Genomic DNA, 21,991 nt, shown 5'->3' with positions numbered 1-21,991 from the left:
TGTTTCATGAAGAGAAATTGAGAAGCATGTGTATATACACCCCCAAAATTTAGAAGAATTGAGAGATGCTTTCATTGAAACATTCAAAATTCTGAACAATAGATAGATTTTTCTTGACTTTAGTCAAGAGATGTGGAAGTGAGATGGGAATCAAGGATTGAAGTCAAAGATCAACCACGTTCTTAAATGACAGACTAGGCCAACTCTTGCTCCTACTCACTTTTTTTTTAGATTAGATTACTTACAGTGTGGAAACAGGCCCTTCAGCCCAACAAGTCCACACCGACTCGCCGAAGCGTATACCACCCAGACCCATACTCCTACATTTACCCCTTCACCTAACATTACGGACAATTCAGCATGGTCAATTCACCTAACCTGCACATTTTTGGATTGTGGGAGGAAACCCACGCAGACACTGGGAGAATGTGCAAACTCCACACAGAGAGTCGCCTGAGGCGGGAATTGAACCCGGGTCTCTGGTGCTGTGAGGCAGCAGTGCTAACCACTGTGCCACCGTGCCGCCCAAATTATCACGTTGTCATAATTTGGCCATTTGATGAGCAGCTTTGACAAATGCCACAAAGTGGGAAAATTAATGTGAAGCAACTGAAATGCTCATTATTTTGCCTGAGGATACTTCAGTATCAGCCAATGAGAAATACTTTGTTCTGTATTTAACCCATGCTAGTGTAGACCTGCAGTTTTTGAAATCTGGGTGGCCAAAATGCAGAAGGTTTCCTCAACTACTCTGATTTATATAGGCACAGATTTCACTCAATGCTAATTTTGGAGCATAATTATAGTTGATCTGGTAGAATAATGTTGCTATGCATAGCTGCACCTTAGCTATAGGAGATGGACCCTACCCTACAATTTTGCAAATCAGTAAACTTTCCTTGCAATGTGAAATGCAAAATAGGGAAACAAATCCCTTGAGGAAAAATAGGTTCAAGGAGCATGTCAATGTTGTGTTTACAGCTCCAAGGTATATCAATGCACAATCTGTGGATGTAATTAATTATGAATATTAGAGGTCGCCTAATGTGATTTAAAAACCTGGTGATTGATTTGAGTTGAGACCTATTTGCAGAGAAGGAATCCATGGTACTCTTTTTGGTGTTCTTCAGATGTAGTTTGTTGCCAGTGTTTATGATACAAGGTAAGGGATAGATGCATTTTCTTTAATGCAGACTTTAATAAATTCTAAAAAGCTATGGAATTGCCAATGGAAGCAAAATAAACTTGGGATATTAATGCTGTCAGAATGATATATATGCCTGATATGAATGTTACTTTGTGAAATTGTTAGGTGACGTGTTCAGGATGTCATACTTGTGTAATAAATTGGTACTAGATTTTGGGGCATACGATATAAAGACAGTTGAAAGTTAGATTTTAAAATGTGGTAGTTTGTCTCGTGTGAATTATTGTACTGTAGAGATGTTTGACTTGTTTTAAATGTGGAGTGAGTTTTAAGCACTACATGTTCATGTTATTTGCAGAATATTGATTAAGCTTTTGAAATTTTAGGAAATTAAAATTCAGCTCAAATGTGCAGCTTCACTTTAGGTGATTTCACTTTCATTGTATGTTGTGCAAGGGCAAATCTTTTAAGCACATCAATAAAACAAGAAACAATTGGATACTTCAACTTAATGCCTTTTAATTAACAGCATTCATCATGAAGGATTATAAGTCTTTTAGCAAAAGAGAGTTAATGAGCATGTGATTACATTTATGTATATAAAGCCCAAAAAGGAAACTGTCTGACAGCTTAGTAATTGCCTGAACTGTGTGAAGCAAGGAGGTCTCATGTTTTATTCCTGGGCTCAACAAGGGGTTGTTTCAAGAATCCTGTGGTTCGGCTCTTGAGAGGATTACAATCCTAATGTAGTAATACTGCCTTAAAGTCCATGGATATCAGCTGAGGAGTGATTACAAGTGTCTGTCATCCATTCCCAGGACGTCAGGATGTCATGTTAAGAGAAACTGGATCAGTTATGACTGTATTCAAAACAGTTTCAAAGAATGAGTGGTGATCTCATAGGAAACTGTAAAATTCATACAGGATTAGATGGAGAAGATGCAGGAAGGATGTTCTCATTGAATGGGGAGTACAGGTCCAGAAATCTGTGTCAGGGTAATGGATAGGCTCTTTAAGACAGAGATGAGGTGAAATTTCTTCACCCACAGAGTGGTGAGCCTGTGGAATTCTCTGCCACAGGGAACTGTTGAGGCCAAAATATTGAAGACTTTCAAGAAAGATAGAGATGTAGATTTTATGATTAAACAGATTAAAGGATCTGGAGAGAAAGCATGAACTGAGTTGGATGATCAGCCATGAACATATTGAGAGGCAGAGTAGGCTCAAAGAGCCAAATGGCCTATTCCTGTTCCTATGTTTGGTATTTTCATGTGACATACTTACAAATGAAGAAGTTTTTCACTGTCTGGGCTAATGCTTGTACGTTTGTCATTTGGGAGAAGTGTAACCATTGACTCTAGAGTTATTCCCTAACAACCATGGAAGATGGGATTCAGGCAATAAACCTTGATCTATTTTAGAAAAAAAACTTTAGATTAGGACCCCTGAATATTGGTATAATGTCTGAAATGTATTAGTCCTGATAATGATGTAGTCATGTGTGGAGATTGTTTTCAGGTAAAACTGCGGAGTCTTATTTACTGTGCACAGTTTTGTTTCACAACATTCAATTTAGCCTTAATTATTTACCATCACTACATATTAATTTAGAAGTTTTCAATATTTAGGACTGTAATTGCTATTTTTCTCCTTTCCTCACCATCTGTCTGCCTTCATGTTGGCACTTCTGGAAGTCATTTTGAGGAGCAATAGGAGCTCGAGCTGACTTTGTCTACTCCTGGCATCAACACATGAACTTAGAAAAGAGGAGACAGGAACAATGATTAAAAAAGGTTGCTTCCCTGTTTCACTTCTTTTCTACCCACTCCCTAAAAAAAAATCCTTTAATGGGACTATTTTATATTTCAACACTATTGTTTCAGTACAGATCAGGATGCCATATGATTTCCATGTTTCCTGACTCCATATCATGCCATGAAATACACCTAGTTAGTGAGCTACAGTCAGGCAGGTTAACAGATGATGTCTATTGGGCAAATGTCTACCATCTTTTTGAGATAATTTATCAGCTGAATTTGTAGTTGAACGGTAACATACATTCAGTGGAAAAGCAATGACTATTTGGCATGTGAGAATTCATGTACCGTTGGGCTTGAAGAAAGAAATTCAATTTCATCTTCACATGTTACATGAAATTGTTGTCAGCTGAATAATAATCAGAGCTTTAATCCCAAAGTGTCAAGAGGGGATTTCTTTTTTCTCTTGTGTTTAAAACAGTTGTAAACATTTGCAAGGAATACGCTGGCAATATTGTTGTGAATGGTAAACAGTAGCAATAATGTAGCCTCTCATTCTGAACTTTACTGGGGTGGGGTGGGGGCGCAGGGGGTGAGGAGGTGAAGAGAAAGCGGGAAGAGATGAATAGGTAATAAATACACATGCAGGTTTCTTTTATCTTTCTGTTGTATGTTATGGGGTACAGCGAGTAAAAGATGCAATTAGGGCAATCTTTCTTGCTGTCAATGATAAGTCCCCCTAGTCATTTCACTGAATTGAACATAAGTTTATTGCTGAGTCATAATTGAGGAAATATTTGCAAAATACTGAAATTTGTAATAAAATGGCTCTGTTTATTTTGTTTAAAATGGCTGAAGCAAGAATTTTTTGGGGGGAGGGGGAACAGGAGAGCATGGCATGAGGGGAAACAGAAGCACACATTTCTTATCCTGTCTAAATGTGGTTTTGATGAATGCAGTTTGGACTCCACTCTCTGCACTCCTCATCCCTATTATCAAGTGGAAGACAACGGTGAGGCCACTTTTCAAATACTGCATTCAATTCTGGTCTCCCTGCTTTAGGAAAGATGTTGTTAAATTTGAAAAGGTTCAGAAAAGATTTACAAGGATGTGTCTGAGGTTGGAGGATCCCTGGAGTGTTGAAGGCTGAGGGATCACCTTTAGGGAGGCTTCTCATGGATAGGGTGGATAACCAAAGTCGTCTTCCAAGGTAGGGAAGTCCAAAACTAGAGGGCAAAGGTTCAAGGTGAGAGGGGAAAGATTTAAAAGGAACCTGAGGGGCAACTTTTTGAGGATGGTGCGTGTATGGAATGAGCGACCAGGGGAAATGGATGGGTACATGAATAGAAAGGGATCGGAGGAATATAGGCCAAGTGCTGGCAAATGGGGTTAGATTAATTTAGAGTGCCTGGTTGGCACGGACAAGATAGACTGAAGGATCTGTTTCTGTGTTGTACAGTTCTAACTCTAAAAGTAAAGGCAGTCAGGAGAGGAAGAAAATGTACTGATGTTGCATAAAAATTGCAATCGTTTTAAAGCCACTGCAACAGTGTTTGGGGAGGGGTGGGAAATTAACTTGAATTGTCTCTCAATGCTTTTTTTTTTCTTTCCCAATGTTCAATCACTAAACATAACCCCTTTCCACCTCTAACCCTCCAAAAATTAAGTTCACTCTAAGCATTTCTAGGGCCTTAAAAAGTATGGGTTCACTGACAATTAGACTATGGTGTAGAATTTTGGGTATCTTATATGTCAAAAGCTATGAAGACGTATATGGCAATTGAAATGATTCCCTTGTGTAATATGTGGGATGGGAGTTTAAATTTAAATTAAAATGATCAGTAAAAGAACAATAGTCGATCTCAGATTTTTTTAAAAATGCAACATAATATTACAGCATGGTAAGCTAATGCAAAATTGGTGGAGATAGGATCCATCGTTGCCTTAAAGAGGGATTTAATAAATATCTGAGAGAAAGAAACATTGTGAAAGGTATTGGAAAAGGACTGGGTAATGGTACTTCACTTCAGAGAACAAAGGGCCAAATAGCTTCATTCTATATTGTAAAATACTATCTGAAGAGCAATTTGCAGGTACTGCTGGGGCAGTTTTGGTTGTTTAGTTACATTGTTTAGTTGTTTTACGAAAAGTTTTCAATATTATTACAGAGAACCAGAAAAAGCTGAAAGACCTCGCCTTACTCGGAACAACTACATCAACTCTTATAAGGGCTTAACAAAGGCAGAAGTGCTTCAGAGCAGAGACAGCGCTGGGAGACCCCAAGATGAAAAGTTTGGGTTTGAAAAATATGACGAAATAAAGAAAGATTGGGATGATGAAGAGAGATATGGTTTTCAAAAGGAGCCAATGGAGATACTGCCCCAAAGAGTGAATAAGAACAAGATGCAAACAAGTTCCATGGAACGTGACATGTTTCCACAGCGTCGTCCTTTGTCTCATCCACAATCCACACAACGTAATGGCACAATTCAGCCTCCCACTAGTGCTGCTCTGATAGACCAGAATGGTGCCGATCTTTATCGGAGGGAGTTTGGGCCTGGAATGGAAACAGCGAAAAATGTCCAGCGGAAAAGTTCCATGGTGCAGGTGGAACACTGGGTGAAATCTCACAAAGGAGGCAGTAAAAGGTCAGAATGCATTTTTACTTATTAGCAGCCTACATACATTGCTTGAGCATCAAGCCATAACAGAAATAAAAACAGCTACTGATGTGATAAAATGAGCAAACTGCTTCATTCAGAAGCACTTGAATTAATGACTGATTTAGACCCTTTAAAGATATTACAATCGTAAAGAATTAAGATCCTCATTTGAAATATTTATAGCTCTGTGTGGTGTAATTTCCTGTGATGTATTCCAAAATGAAGGAACTTTTATAGATTATTCCTTTTTTTTTGGGTATGTCTGTATCATAAATGCATGTAAATCAGCAGGATTAGAGTCATACACTCATAGAGATGTACAGCACGGAAACAGACCCTTTAATCCAACTCGTCCATGTCGTCCAGATATCCTAACCTAATCTAGTCCCATTTGCCAGCACTTGGTCCATATCCCTCTAAACCCTTCCTATTCATATCCCCATCCAGATGCCTTTTAAATTCTGTAATTATACCAGCTTCCAACACTTCCTCAAGCAGCTTATTCCATACCCGCACCACCCTCTGCATGAAAAAGTTGTCCCTTAGGTTCCTTTTAAATTTTATGCCCCTCACTCCAAATCTATGCCCTCTAGTTCTGGACTTCCCCCACCCCATAAAAAAGACCTTGACTATTTACCCTATCCATATGCCTCATGATTTTATAAACTTCTATAAGGTCCCCCCATAACCTCTGACAGTCCAGGGAATACAACCCTAGCCTGTTCAGCCTCTACCTCTAGCTCAAACCCTCCAAACCTGGCAACATTCTTGGAAATCTTTTCTGATTGGTATTTTTACATAAAATGCATGAAGTGCAAGCAATGTCCCCAAAGCCCCAAATAAAAATCCCATGTATAAGAGCAAGTCAAAAAAATAGCAGCCTTGCTCAATATTCTGGCAAAAGCACTGGTTTACATGTGAACAGATGGGCAGAATATGATTCGTTAAGACTCAGGCCAATGTCCCCAAAATTCCAGCCATTAAAAGTTGAACTTGATTTCACTCTATTAAAGTCAATGTGGTCCTTTTCATGGCCCCAAAAATATTGCTGTCTTGGAAATCTCTTGAGATTAATGTACAAATAGAGATAACAGTGCATTTTCTTGAGGGAGAATGTCAAACTGTTGTCCATAATCAATATGAGATTATTACCTTTCTGTTATTGTAGATGGGTTTATAGTACCAGAAATCAATGGTTAAATATAGTTAAATGGATTCAAAATGTACCTCAAGGAGTCATGCTGCAAACTCTTGGTTCAGCTGGCACATTCTAATAATGAAACGTTCCATCAGCAAGTTTGCCTGTATTGTTTGAGGTTTATCTGGAATGTGTACTCTTTTCTTGTGTTGAATTGGACTTGTCAAACCTAACAGCATGGAAGGAGACCAATTGATCCATTGGGCCTGTGCCACCTCTTTAAAAGTGCTATTCCTTTTAGTTCGATACCCCTTTGTTGTTCCCATAGTCCATCCAAGTACTGCTGTTGTAAGCCCAACTGTTTGCATGTCCAAAAGTAGATCGGATGGAAGAGTTGAAAATTCATAAATTTTGTGAGGTCAATGCATTTCCATTAATTGGTGCAATGATAATCAGAGCATATTGTTTCAGGCAATAATTAAAAGATTCGAGAGTGACAAGGATTTTATTTTACCTCCAGTATGTCTCTTGACGTGAAATATCTTGCTGGAGCTATTCTGGGAAGAAGATAAGTTGAAAAGGACAAAAAAAAAGTTAAGATCAATAATTTTCATCCATTGAGGTGAAAGCTCAATGTTCAATGGTTCTTAGCTTCCAAAAATGCTTCTACTGATATCAGCTCTGAAACATTCCTCAATTCATGTTTGCATTTTCCTCAGCTCCTTTCTCCCCACTTGACTGGTGCAGCCAAATTTAGTTATCAGATTGCAGAAGTATATTGAACAATATTGAGCAATGATAGAGCAGAAAATGTGAGCAGTACCACTATGGATTGAAAGAAACAACGGTGGGGATTGGATTTGTGAGGAAGCATTTGGGAGAATGCTTGTCTGAACTAAGATTCTGGTGTGTGCACTGTGGGAATCGTAAACTTGAGAAAGATGTAGGAAATTTCTTACTTAAAGTCAGATGAAGGAGGAGAGTGTAAGCATGACATTCAGGAAAAATGTGTGAGCGCAAACTTAAGCGGAACCTAAGGGAAAATACCAGTAGGAACGGTGGACTGCATTGTGAACTTGGTGTGTGGTAGACTTCTCATTTTTCCATGCTCTAAGAGATTTCATCATATTCTGCACATCATCTCATGACTGAAGAATTCAATGTAAGATTGGCATGGCCATCCACTGAACTGGCAGTTCATGTTGCCATTATTGGTGCTTGGGGGGAATTTATGCAGTTGTGCCACCTCTGGTCTTCCTCTGAGCAGTGTGGATATCACAAGTTTGGATTGTTCTTGAAGCATGATGAACCAAATTTTTAGAGGTTGCTTTCATATGTAGTGGTTGTCTGCAGTATTGAAGTGGATTAGTATGCATTGCAAAAGCTTGAGGGTTTGTTTTCTGTTTTTAACAAATCCTTGAATCATATAAACTGACCACCTCGTGGTCTTGGTGCAGGCCCTGTGTGTATTAACAGGTTCTGTGGGAAGGGGATTTGTGTGAATAAGACAGTGCGAATATACAAAAGTTATGTGTCCAACTAAGTTGATACAAACTGCCATATGTATCAAACATCGAGGCAAACCCTCTGCCCCAACTATCAACCCCCAATCAATGTAATTCCACTGTTATTTTTCTATCTCTAAATTTGGGATGTTCTTTGATCAGTGCAACCATTCCACAGAAATGCTGGTTAGAATCAGTATGATGTGAAATGATAAATGGTTTTGTGAAATAATGTTTGAATGGGCGTTCATTTATAAGCAATAAATGACAATAAGATTTATTCACTGTCATTTATTATGTTTAACGTGGTGACTTCTGATATGTTAACTCCATACATTATCAGGATTTCCTGCAAATTAATTTCAAGTAACTGTGTTCCACATTCCCTATGTGTAACTCTTGTTTCACTCGCATGCTTTAATGGCTTTTGCCAGTCACATCATTTTAATTTCTATGTGGGAATATTCCAAAATGTCAACCAATTTTAAAATTTGCTTTGCTGTGGCAGATCTTAGATATTCCTTTTACTTGGTGAGATGTACAGCTATTAATGTTAATACTTGTGCATAGTTCATGTCTGTAGTATCTCATTACTAAAGAATGAGGTAATTAAATTACTCAATTTTCATAACTGTTTAGTTTTTTAATATGCAAGTTGAGAAGCATTTTAGTTTGAAGTGCTAGGAATTCTACAATTCCTGAACATAAGTCCATGAATTGAAACAATGCATCATTAAATTAAACTCATCTTCCATGTGTGGATCATTTCAATTTGTGTTAAGGGTGAATTACTTTGCATGCAAAGACAATTTGCTTTCCTTTGAGAAAATACTTTGCCTTTGCTCGGCACTTTTCCTGGGAGTTCAACTACTGATAGAACTCTGCAATGGCTAACTATTGAGATAACAGCCAGAAGAGACAATTTTATATTTTCTCACATGCACCCTTTGCTAAATCTTTGCCCACCATTTGAAATACTGAATATTTTTTTGTAGTCTCCCTATGTCTCCTTCACAACTTGCTTTCCTAAGTCTTCCATATCCTTTATCTAAGTTTTGAAGTGTTGAGTAGTTGCACTGACCTCCGTAACATTCCACTCATTATATCTTGCCGAACAATGAAATAGCCATTTTTGCTTTGACTAGCTAATTGAAACAGAGATGATGTAGTATCGGTGTCTATAGATTTTCTCCAACTCTGTGGACTCTTGCTTTTTTCACAACGTTATTTGATATAGCACCTTTGTTCTTCTGGAAATCTAATCATGCAGTATCTGCTGATTTTCCCTTCATCAACATTGCATGTTTTTTCCTCCAAGAACTCGACTAACTTGCTTAAACATACTTCACTTTCACAAAACCTTGTTGACTCTGCCTGAATACTTCATTCTTTTGTAATCATGACTTTAATAAAAGCTTCTAACCTTTTCCCAAGAACAAGTGTTAAGCTTGCCTATAGTTTCTGAAAGTGACGACTACTGTGTCTGCTGACCTGTCTGTAGACTGGTTTTTTGCACTCTTCTATGTATTCAAGCAGTTCAATTCGAAGACCATCTTGGCAGCTAAGTAGTAATAAACTAATTTTGTGTGCTAATTGTTCAGTTTGGTGCTATTTTCTCTTGTTAAGGTTTTATTATTCTCTTTTTAAGGTTTTAGCTAAAAATTTCAACTAACATATTTTTCTCTTGTGTTTTCGAGTCATACATCACAGAAACAAACCCTTCGGTTGAACTAGTCTCACCTGTCTGTGCTTGGTCCATATCCCTCCAAATGTTTGTTATTCATTTACTTATCCAAATGTTTTTTAAACATTGCAACTAAGTACTCTTTTTTTTTAAAACGTTGCCCATATCCTTTTTCTACATCTTTCTCCTCTCACCTTAAAAATGTGCCCCCACCTTTGGGAAAGGATCTTTGGTATGCACCTTATCTATTACCCTCATGATATTGTAGACTTTTGTAAGGTAATCTCTCAACCTCCTACATTCTATTGAAAAAAGTCCAAACCCATCCAGCCTCCCCTTATAATTCAGATGCTCCATTCCCAGCAACAACCTGGTAAGTCTTTTCTGAGCCCTCTCCAGTTTAATATCCTCCCTATAACAGGGTGGCGAGAGCTGCACACAGTACTCCAGAAGAAGCCTCACTGATGATCTCAACATGATGCCCCAACCCCTATCCTCATAGGACTGAGCAAAGAAGGCATTCATGCTAAATACCTTCTTAACCACCCTGTCTGCCTGTGATACAAATTTCAAATAATTATGTATCTAAAACCCTATGTCTCTCTGTTGTACAACACTACCTAGGGCCCTATCATTAATTGTATAAGTCCTGGACTTGTTTGTTTTACCAATATGCAATGCCTCGCACTTATCCAAATTAAACTCCATCTGTTACACCTCAGCTTATTAAGCCCAGTTGATTAAGATCTGCTTAGAATCTTCAATAGCCTTCTTCACTGTCTACTACACAACCAATTTTTGTGTCATCTGCAAACTTATTAACCGTGTCTCCTATTTTCTCATCCAAATCAATTATATAAATGACAACCAAAAGTGGACCCATACCGATCCCTGTGGAACATCGCCTGTTACAGGCTTCCAGTCTGAAAAACAACCCTCCATCACCACCCTCCGTGTCGTTATGTAAAACAACTTTTTTATCTAATTGGCAAGCTCACCCTAAATCCCATGTGACTAATATACTAATTAGTCTACCGTGTGGAACCTTGTCCAAGGCTTTACTAAAGTCCAGTAAAGAATCCTGCCCTTGTGAATCTTACTGATTATTTCCTCAAAACACTCAATCAAGTTTGTGAGACGTGATTTCTCTTGCACAAAATCATGCTGACAATCCCTGATATTTCCTTGACTCTCCAAATGCTTGTAAATCCTATCTTTGGCTTAATCACCTCCAAAACTTACCCACTACTGATGTTGGACTCACAGGTCTATAGTTCCCAGGCTTCTCCTTCCAGCCTTTCTAAAATAAAGGCTCAGGATTAGCCACCCTTCAGTCCTCCAGCACCTCACCCATTGTTAAGGATGATGCAAATATCTCTGCTGGAGGCCCTGTAATTTTCTCCCTAACTTTCAATGTCCTGAGATACACTTTGAAATTAGATTCCCTCCAGTGTGGAAACAGGCCCTTGAGCCAAACAAGTCCACACGGTTGCTACAGTGAATCTTTTCGACAGTACTCACTGCAGTGATGGTTTAGTGGTGGTGGAGAGAGTAACAGAAAGGCAAAGTAGTAGTTTTCAATCATTTGGAGTAGTTATTAATGCAAACACTGAAAATATACTAAAGCTTTAGTGCATTATAAATAATTTAATTTGGCTGAACTTTACAACCTTAGTTTTAGGTGGTGAATGGGATAATGATGCAGTTGATAGCTTTGTATTGAACTGCACAAATGTTGTTGGAGCTCCACTCATCCACGAGTATAAAGTATTCCATCAAGGCCACAGCCTTGTAAGTGATGGATTGCCTGTGGAGATTCGAGATAAGTGAACTTGCTGCAGAATACCCAATCCGTGACTGCCCTTTTTTGTAAAGTTAATTTGTGACGTGGCATTGCTGGCTGAGCCAGGATTTAATTCCCCTGCCGAGTTGCCTTTGAGATGGTGGGGTAGTGTGCTGCCACCCTGAAGAGCTGTAGTCCTTTTTTTGTGTGACCACAGCATTCATTAAACTTCCCTAAATCCTACCTCTTAAGCACTCCTGACTTTAATGGTTCCATCATTGGCATCCATGCCATTAGCTGCCTCGGCCCTAAACTTGAGAATGCACTCCGACCTGCCATCACTTCCCTCCTTTAAGATGTTCCTTGAGACCATCCGTCCAGTTGTATGACATTTATATAAACAATCTTGCTTGTGTGTTAACATTTCCGTCCTAGACTTGTTGCAATATTCCAATGAAGCTCAAAGCAAACTGGAGGAGCAGACCTTAATTTTCACTTCGGTACGCAATAGCTTTTAGGACTCAACATTCAGTTACAACAGTGTCAGACCATGACATTTTATCTCTATTTTGATTACAAGTGTCCCCACTCCTCACATCTTATACATTTCACCTTGGCCTTGGTAGAACTTTGTTCTGATCTGTTGCTTATAGGATAGCATAGCTCTGCCTGTGGTATGCTGCTTAAATTGTTTAGGAATGGTGGATGAAGGGACTGCCTGCTCAGGTACCCCCCCCCCCCCCCTTCCATTCCTGTGGGTATTGCAGTCTCAGAAACAAGGTCTAGTTCAATCATTTTGTCCCTCATGGGATCTTTTAAATTAAAAATCCTCTCATTGACAAATTCCAAACATCATCCCTTCCACTCCTGATTGATCAGAAACTCAACAGCTTGCTACTAATGCTGTTGTTAAATTAGAGCCTGCTTTAGTTGTTGAACAGAATATCGGCCTTCCCTAAGGTCTATTTAGAAGGAATATCACTTCTGCTTACGCAAGTAAGATATATTAGAATTCAGTACCAACATATCCTCAAATATCATCAGAGCAGGTTCCATGCTGCACAAAATTTCTTTGCGAAATAAAGTCCCAGAGTTCCATATGGGATTTACATATTGGAGACAGAATGGGTCACACAGCAGGCACTCAGTCTTTAAAAAGCAACGGCTGTGCACAATTTTTTTCCACCTGTAATTTCCACAATCAATTCCAAATCAAACTGGGAGTTTGTTCTGAAAACAGAAGTTGTAAAAATTGGCTAAGTGCAGTTTTAGTGCACAGTGTACTTGCTGCTGTGATATCTTATTGCTTTAGTTCTGTGACCATAAATTTTCTGTGTGATTCTCTGTTCTTGAAAAGACACAAATTCTTAAGTATTTGTCGATCTATAACATCACAAGGTGGGATAAGGTGTCACAGTGGTCACAGTATCTACCATACTATACTGCAATTCAGCAAGGGGCAACAACTGGGGTGGAGGGAAAAATGAGGAAGTAATCTTTATTTTTAAGAAAGATGTTTCCTGAATGATAAAATGAGTCACAGAATTATCTGTGACTGCAGAAGGTGGGGGGGGCATTTAGTTCACATTGTGTCTGTACGAGCTCTCCAAATGAGCATTTCTCTGACTGGGGCGAGGGAGAAAGACTTTTCTCCTGCATCTGGCCAGTCTTCTCTGAAACATCCAGATGCTTCACCAATATGAATTTACTATGAAGTGATTTAATTGTTATGTAGATCTATGAAGTATTTTGCAGACTCTTAGACTCAGCTTGCAGCATTGTGATTGAGTGGCCAGTTAGTTTCCTTTTAGTGATTTTGAGGGAGAAATCTTAGTCAGGTGACAGGGAGTATTTGCTGCATAGTTGCATAGTACCATGGGTTTGCAACAATTTACTTGTGCTCTAGACAAGGCATATGGAACTCCATTTTGTTGCGTGATGTAAAGGCTTCTGACAAAGCAACCCTGCCCTGAATATCATCCTGTACCAGAATATCATCCTACCTTGTCTGCTTTTATTCTGGAGTGGCATCTGACTGACTAGTAAAATTAATCAAGTAAACTTTAGTGCCACGAAAATCTGATTGTTAGTGCTAATTGTTTGTTTGCCATGGGTGCCATGCAGTGTCTAAAATGGTGTCTGTGAGATGAGTCAAGTTGGTAGTATTTGTTGGAAACATGAGTGCCTCTGCAGCAAATGACTGCCAGAAGTGTCAAGTCCAGGTAGATTATTGTGCCAATCAGCGCAGCGCTGGTTTTGGGAGCTGCAGGTCACAGTCGGAGTTGTACAGCACAGAAACAGACCCTTTAGTCCAACTTGTCCATGCCGACCAGATATCCTAAATTAAACTAATTCCATTTGCCAGCATTTGGCCCATAATCCTGTAAACTTTTCCTATTCATCCAGATGCCTTTTAAATGTTGTAATTGTACCAACCTCCACCACTTCCTCTGGCAGTTCATTCCATACACACATGAAAAGGTTGACCCTTAGGTTCCTTTTATATTCTTCCCCTCTCAACTTAAACATATTGCCTCTAGTTTTGGACTCCCCTACCCTGGGGTAAAAAAGAACTTGGCTATTCACTCTATCCACATTCACCATTCCAGTTGATATTCCCTCTTCATATTGTGTAGCTGAACATGCATTCAGCAGAAAGAAAGTCCCCCACCAGTTTATTGCATAACTTATTTACAGATTATGTGCATGTGATGTATATTAATGAAGAGACTGTTAGGAGCATACTCGCCTCAGATCTGTGTCCTACCAGCTCTTCCTTTCCAACCAAGTTGTTACGACATCATGGTAAGTAATGGTTACTGCACTTAACCAAGTATTTAATGCTTCCAGGCACTAATGTAATCACCAGCATCATTTAAAGGGCTCATTACCTATGTGTAGCTTAGTTTCTTCTTGGTTCTTTCTTTTGCTTTTATTTATCAAGTGTTTGCTGCTTTCTGTAGTTGTTCAATGTTTCCAAAGTCTACAAAGAGTGACCTGGTAGATGCTAAAGAGTTTTTGCTGACACTGCGGATTTAGGGTAAACCTGTTGCTCCCAGATATTGGTATAGTATCAGCCATTTCATTTAATTGATTTGGACAATTAACAGTAGCCCTACAGAGTGTGACAGGTTGCTGGAAGAGGGAGGATAAAGAAAAGGCCTCCTGTCAGATGACCACATCAGCCAAGCCAAGGGAACAGTTCTCATACCTGAAGCTGCATAACCAATAATATGTGCAAGGTCTCAGTTACAGGTAATGCAATGAGGAGCTCTTTGGGTGGATGGCCTGGCCAGTCAAGGGTTGTCTGGGTTTCTTCCATTTTAATTCCATTCTAATTTTCCATTTGTCAGTCGGCTCAACTTAATCTTCAACAGCCATCATCATGTCCACTTGGCCACAGTGGAAATAATAAAAGGCACGACAAAATGAATATTCCATATGAAAAACTGTACAGTTTTATTTCCTGTACTTTTGTGGACTGGAACGGAAAAAGGACTGGTTTAAAACAACTGACTGTGAGAAGAATTGCTGCACTTTTTAGCTGCAACTCATTCTAAGTGGCGTTTACACTGCTGCTTTATTCAAGCAGTGGCACAAACCTCTTAGATGGTCTGGAACCAGTGGTGTATGTAGATTGAGATTTGGCTGGCAACAAGGAGGTGATTGGTTTGGGCAATTGTGACAAGTTATGGGTACCAAAGAGCATTGCCTGATGAAAACTGGTTCATTGCTGGGTAGTTAAATAGCTTGCAGGTATGAACAATACAGTGAGAATCCTCCAGACTGCTGAAAGGGCAGGTGGTATCACTTGTCTCTCTGCAGTAAAAAATACCTGAATAAAGCCAGTTCTATTCTCCCAGTAATTGCTGCAAGCTATTGTCGCATACAGCTCAGACAGACCCATCGATCCAACCAGTTCATGCTGAAAATAAACTAACCCCACCTGTCTGCTCCTGGCCCAGATCCCTCCAAACCATTCCTATTCATGCAGTTATCCAAATGTCTTCTAAATGTTGCATCTGTGCCTGCATCCACCAGTGCCTCAGGAAATTCATTCCATGTGCGAACTACCCTCTGTGTAAAAAAATTGCCCCTTGTGTCTTTTTAAAAATCTTTCCCTTCTCATCTTAAAAATATGCCCACCAGCCAATCTTGAAATCCGCCATCCTAGGGAAGGAACAGCTACTATTAACCTTATCTATACCCCTCATGATTTCATAAGCTGCTATAGGGTCACCTCTCAACTTCCTCGACTCCAGTGGAAAAGAAGTCCCAGCTTGTCCAGCCTTTCTTCATAACTCAGTTAGCGTGCCAATTGCCCTATGCCTCTGGCAAAGAAATAAAATGAACTTGCAGAAACAAGATTGAAGAACAGAAAGTCGTGCAGTCAAAAAAAATCATCACAGTAAACCTGTAGGCTGGTACACCATTGAATTGTAGTTCTGTTCTTTTTCCTAAAGCCCTCCACTTTATTTTTTGTGAGCTTGTCCACTCCTGGTTGAAGGGCTTTTGCCCGAAATATCGATTTTCCTGCTCGGATGCTGCCTGACCTGCTGTGCTTTTCCAGCACCACTCTAATCTAAACTTTTGTTTCCAGCATCTGCAGTCATCATTTTTGCCTCATGTATTTAAAAGGCGTTAGGATTTTAACTAGTAGAGCCATACATTGATAATTCATCGTTGTTCACTTGTGGTTAGAATTTACTTACTTGTAATAAATATATGTTTTTGTAAAGTACAGAAATCTGATCAGTGATTTCAGTTAAATTAATTTCATCAGATATACAAATAAGGATTTTGTGTGCTTTGATTAGATCTTTACTTTTTGCAGCAGTTCCAAAAGTAGTGAGACTTCAGAATCAGCGCAGTTTCCCAAGAGGGTTGTAACACATACTGAATGTATTTATAAATCAAATAATTCCATATTGTATTCAAACTAATTATACTCATGTTGTCCCTCAGTGCTCATCATCTGTGTGCCTATGCCTGTCTTCGTGCTCTGACACAGTGGCTGCAGCGAGACTGCATGTTTACAGTGAGAAAACTGGAGATTATATTGTCGGATGCCATTGGGGAGCTTTGAGACTGGAAGGCCTAAAGTTCCTCTGCACAGAGAGTGTGGTGCTGGAAAAGTACTGCAGGTCAGGCAGCATCTAAGGAGCAGGAGAGTCGACGTTTCAGGCAAAAGCCCTTCATCAGGGCTCTCTCCATGAAGGGCTTTTGCCCAAAACGTTGACTCTCCTGCTTGGATGCTACCTGACCTGCTGTGCTTTTCTAGCACCACACTCTCGACTCTAAACTCCAGCATCTGAAGTCCTCACTTTCGCTGAGTTGAAGTTAATCTGCACCCCTTCCAGCCTGGGTGGCAGTGCACTCAGCTGGTTAGCTCACCGATATCTCACCCAGCGACAGTGTGGGGGATTATGCATGTTTCTTTTTCCTGAGAGTGGGTAAACAATTGTGTTCTACGGTGTCACTGCCACTCCTCCAGAATTTCAGTTTAGCAATCTCAGTAATCTTTTATCTGAGCTGGAGGCTCTCGGCCTGAAATTAAGTGACAAAGCTTTACTCTCTTCATTAGTCTCTCTCTGGCTTCTGTCCTTTTATCGCCTGGCCGCTTTGTACCTGTTGGATACCTAAAAGGATTAACAGCACAAGACTAAGTTGTGGTTGAGAGAGTTGGGGAGGAAACATTACATCATCTGCAGCTTGCAAATCATAAGAGAATGAGTTGTAGGGACAAGCTGTATTGGGTTTAATGATATTGTCATCTTTGATTCCTGGGCTATCCAAGGCTCCAGCAGTGACCATCCCAATAATGGCCAAAGTTGTTTCTTTCAAGGGTGGTAGGACACGAAATTGCATCCATCAATTCCAGTTGGCATCTGCTATCTCTGGTTGTGTACCACTTTGACCTTTGTGTCAGTGAGGCTGGTGCAATATGTTTGAGTGAAATGATGATTATAGTTGAATAGCTGGCAATTGTGTGCATTCTCTGCGATAGAACTATGAGGCGTACAGTAGAACTTTGTGTCTGAGTAAAAGCTGTCTCTATTTTGATTCAAGTACTGATTAATTGGTAATAGGGTTGTGGTAATTAGAGTAGTGCAACTTGGTAGGATATGGCATTTGAAGAGATATTCAGTGGCCTCAGCTTCACATTTGAGGTCATTTTACTCCACAGTTGTTGTTGTCCCAGAGCAGCATAAGCTGCCCTCTCTCAAAAGAGACATGACTGGTGGCAAGGGTTTAATCTGTTACCATGAAGACTGAGGTTGAGAAGGGCTGGACCTTCATAGTGACCTCAGCCAGTACAGAAATTGAGCTTGTATTGTTGGTGTCCCTGCTTTACAAACCAGCTAGTTGAGCCCATGAATGTTTAGTGGCATTGAATCCAGGTCTGCTGGGTTTGACTCCTGGCATTGCCCTGCATGGTTAACTGCTCCTATTGTCTTTTGAGCATCGGTTGAGAAGGCATCTCTGGGTGTGCCTAAAAGCTTTGAAACTATGCTGTTTCAAGCTGTGCCATTTATTGTTTTTCCAGGGTCAAATTCAATTGCTACAAAACCTGCTTCAACCACAGTTCTTCCCCTAAAGGCATACAGGTTAGCATAAAATATTTTCTCATCGACCAGTTCAGAAATGTAATCAAACATCTCTGGAACAGGTGATTTTTGAGCCCAAGTCTCATGTTCCAGAAGTGGGGACACTGCTACAAGAACCCCTTTTTCCCCCCCACAGGTTGGCTTTAAACGAGTAACTGAGGCCGAACGCTCACACTACTGATCCTCTGCTCAGGCATCAAGCCGATCAACAGCATGGTTAACACTGACTGAATATTGATTTTCTTTCAAAAGCAGACTGTTTGAATTCATTACAGCCAACAGATTTGGGGTAATTGTGCATTGCAATTGCCAGACTTGGTTTTGGAGGATATTAACTTTGACCCATTGGTGTCAGTCCTGCGTGGTCTTTGTTTGCGGATAATGTGTGTTACACACAGTCCTGTAACGTAGGGCCTGTATGCCACTTTATGTTTAATGTTTATTCATTACTACTGAGTTATGTTTCACTGTTTATTTAAAGCTTCTTTTATCCAGTTGTACTTGACTTCTGGCAGTTCCATTAATAAGGTTGAATAGAATTCTCGTGCTCGGTATCAGTTTTTGTGCCTGTTTAATATTAAACACAAAGTGGTAGCATTTTCTACAGTTGAGTTATTATAGCTGTGCTGTCAAGTGTCTGTGTAGAAACACACACGTACCCAGATGCAGACATTACTTTTGTTATGAAATCGAGTTACAAAGTTTAATAGAAATGATTTGTTTTATGGTTCCAGTTAACTATTAATATTTTATTATTTTTTATTATCGCTAATTGGTTATATATTAACCAGTGTAAAATTGGATCATGCAAAATTACCTTCATACTATTAAGTCCTGAGCATTTTCTTTTCTCCTGAAATATAGTTTTGGAGTATCCCCACAGCTTAGATTGATAGCTCAATGTATGGCGTGGCCTGCCATTTTTGTATTGAATAAGTTGTTGAAAAAAAGCATCTTTTATTGTACTACATTGATTTTGTAGAAACGTTAATAAATGTCATATTTAGGCCACTTCAGTGTGAGTGCACAGTGCAACTTTATCAAGATTACAAATAGTTGCCTTGTTGTACAGAGTTTGAAAAAAGGACCTTTTTTTTGAAGCTTTTCTCTTGAACTGATCAGGACATTTTGCAAGAAACACCAATGTGAAGGGAAATAATATTACATTGTATGAGATGAAAGTGCTGATTGGTGAGTAAGCAGACTTATGATTGGAAGTGTTCCCATGGAGAGTGCACTCGTTAATCATGCCTGGCAGTCATTGGTGGACAGAGACTTTGAGAAGTCATGAACCATCTGTTGGAGATTACCCAAGTTCTGCCTTTTTCTTGCAGCCACTGTGTTGATGCCTCTGCTCTCATCAAAATCTCATTAACTCTGACCCCCACAATATTGATCTGTAGGAGGTTCTTCGATTATGGTGCCTTTCAGGAAAGTTGGTGTGAATGAGATGAAATCAGATATTATCTAGCCATTTTTCTGTTGCTGACATGAATCACTGAATGATCAGAGGAGTTGAAATGGAGCTAAACATTGTGAAATCATCATTGAACAGTTCTATTCCTGCGAGAGCAATGGTCATTGTTGAATCAGCTGAGCATGAGTCCACACTGAGCACGTCTCTGTGGAATTCCTATTGTGATATCATGTCACTGTGGTGACTGGTCCCCAAGCTTTTGATATCAGCCATTTAGTTCTGTGTCTAAAAGTTGCTTTGAAGTCAAGGCATCTGCTTTTGCCTGTTCTGTTGCATCCATGTCTGGATCAACATTTACTATATGGGTTGAGCTAAGTAGTCTAGCATTACCTGAACTGAATGTTAGTGGCCATGTTATTGGTAAGTTGATGTTTCTTGATGCCATAATTGTTGAGTATTTCTGTCATTTTATCATATACCTGAATAGAAGGAGACTTGACACACAATCAGTATTTGTATTTCGTTATTGTCTTTTGCCTCTAGCTATTAATTTACAACTGTTCAGTGTGATTAAAAAATAACCTCCCTAATCAATTGAGCACCTTTTTTTAAAAGCAAATTCTGTTTCACCATCAAAACATTTTCTATTCGAAGTTATTTTCTCAACTACCAAAGTCTGTTTTGTTGCTAGACAGTAGCATCTGTTTGACTGATCAATTTACCTGCATTTTAAATTTAAAGGCAAAAATTCTTGTATTACTGTCTAGCTAGCTGGTTTCAGTTCGGGAGAGGGAAAATCAAACATTATAACTTGCCTCCATAACCAGTGATTAAGGCAATGTTAGGTAGGTCAGCGGTTCGTCTGAGTTCTCACTTCTAACTGTTCAAAAAGTAAACGTAGGTTTAAAAATAATAAGCATTTACATTATGAAGTTCTCCGCAGTCAAAAAACCTACTTGTACATGTTTTCAAGACTCATCCATGAACATTCAGGAGCTGTATGGGATGGCACAATGCCAGCAGTAGTACTGTAGCCGTTGATCAATGCATTCAGATAGCTAGGAGGAAGGGAAATAAATATTTAAGCTGACAAATGATAGTGATATTTATGCCACGCAAGTGACGAGCAATGACTGTCTCCAACAAGAAACAATCTGTACATATCCCCTTGACATTTCACTGGCATTACCACCACTGAATCCACTTTATCAACGTCCTCAGGCTAACCCCATGGACCAGATCACCCATAATTGCAAAATAAAGGATTAACCATTTAAGACAGTGATGATGAATTTCTTCTCTGAGAGTAGTGAATCTATGGATTTTTTTGCGGCAGTTGGCTGTAGAAGCTGGGTCATTAGTGGTATTCAAGGCTGAGACAGATAGATGTTTAGTCAACAGGGGAATCGAGGGTTATAGGGAAAAGCCATTAGAATGGCGTTGAGGCTTATCAGATTAGCATGATCTCATTGAATGGCCAAAGCAGACATGATGGGCTGATTAGCCCAATTCTGCTCCTATGGTCATATAAGGTCAAAGACTGAAAACCTTGAGGCAATTAAGTCACTACTTAACTCACTAAAACCTACCGATCATCTGCCAGGCACAAATCAGGATTGCGATAGAATACCTTTCACTTGACTAGATGTGTGCAGGTTCAGTGACACTCCAGAAGTTCAACACCATTTATGCCAAAGCAACCCATTTGATTGGCAATCAAATCCACCACTTTAAATAACCATTTCCTCCCCCACTGACATGCAGTGACAGCAGTGTATACGATATATAAGATGCACCACACTAACTCACCCAAGGCTGCTTTGACAGTAGCTTCAAAATCATCACCCCGTTCATTAAGAAGGCCACGGGCAACAGTCACATGAGAATTCCAACAAGCTGCATGTTCCCTTCGAAGCCCCAAGCCATCCCAAATATATCACTGCTGTTCCTGTTCGCATCACTGGATCAAAATCCGATAACTCCATTCCTAAGAGAGCAGTTGGTGAACCTACACCATATGAACTGCAGCGGTTCAAGAAGGCAGCAAGCCACCACCTTCTTGTGGACAACCAGGAATGGACAACAAATGCTGGCCTGTATCTGGAAAAATGTTTATTCAAGGTCTTAGGGAGCTGTCACAGACGACAACGTGATTTGTAGAAATGACTTGGAATTTTTAAAAAAGTGTTTATTTAACAAATATCGTGATACTTAGTATATCTTCTAAATAATGCACATAGTTGAAATTATGTGGAAGTTTTGACAAGTAGGCATTTAGTAGGCGTATGC

At 39.5% G+C, this 21,991-nt stretch overlaps 1 protein-coding gene across 10 annotated transcripts in view; it reads left to right on the top strand.

Annotated features, from left to right (window-relative positions):
• Positions 1–21,991, top strand: part of plekha7b (pleckstrin homology domain containing, family A member 7b) — a 463,115-nt gene that overhangs the window by 353,085 nt on the left and 88,039 nt on the right. For all 10 annotated transcript variants that reach the window (XM_072592395.1, XM_072592385.1, XM_072592393.1 and 7 more), the window contains one exon: positions 5,073–5,552. In XM_072592395.1, coding sequence (XP_072448496.1) covers positions 5,073–5,552 — 480 coding nt within the window. The remainder of the gene's footprint in view (positions 1–5,072; positions 5,553–21,991) is intronic.

The sequence above is a fragment of the Chiloscyllium punctatum genome, chromosome 22 (assembly GCF_047496795.1).
Source record: "Chiloscyllium punctatum isolate Juve2018m chromosome 22, sChiPun1.3, whole genome shotgun sequence".
Lineage (NCBI taxonomy): Eukaryota > Metazoa > Chordata > Chondrichthyes > Orectolobiformes > Hemiscylliidae > Chiloscyllium > Chiloscyllium punctatum.
The sequence above is the reverse complement of the archived record's forward strand: the minus strand, read 5'-3'. Positions and strand labels throughout refer to the sequence as shown.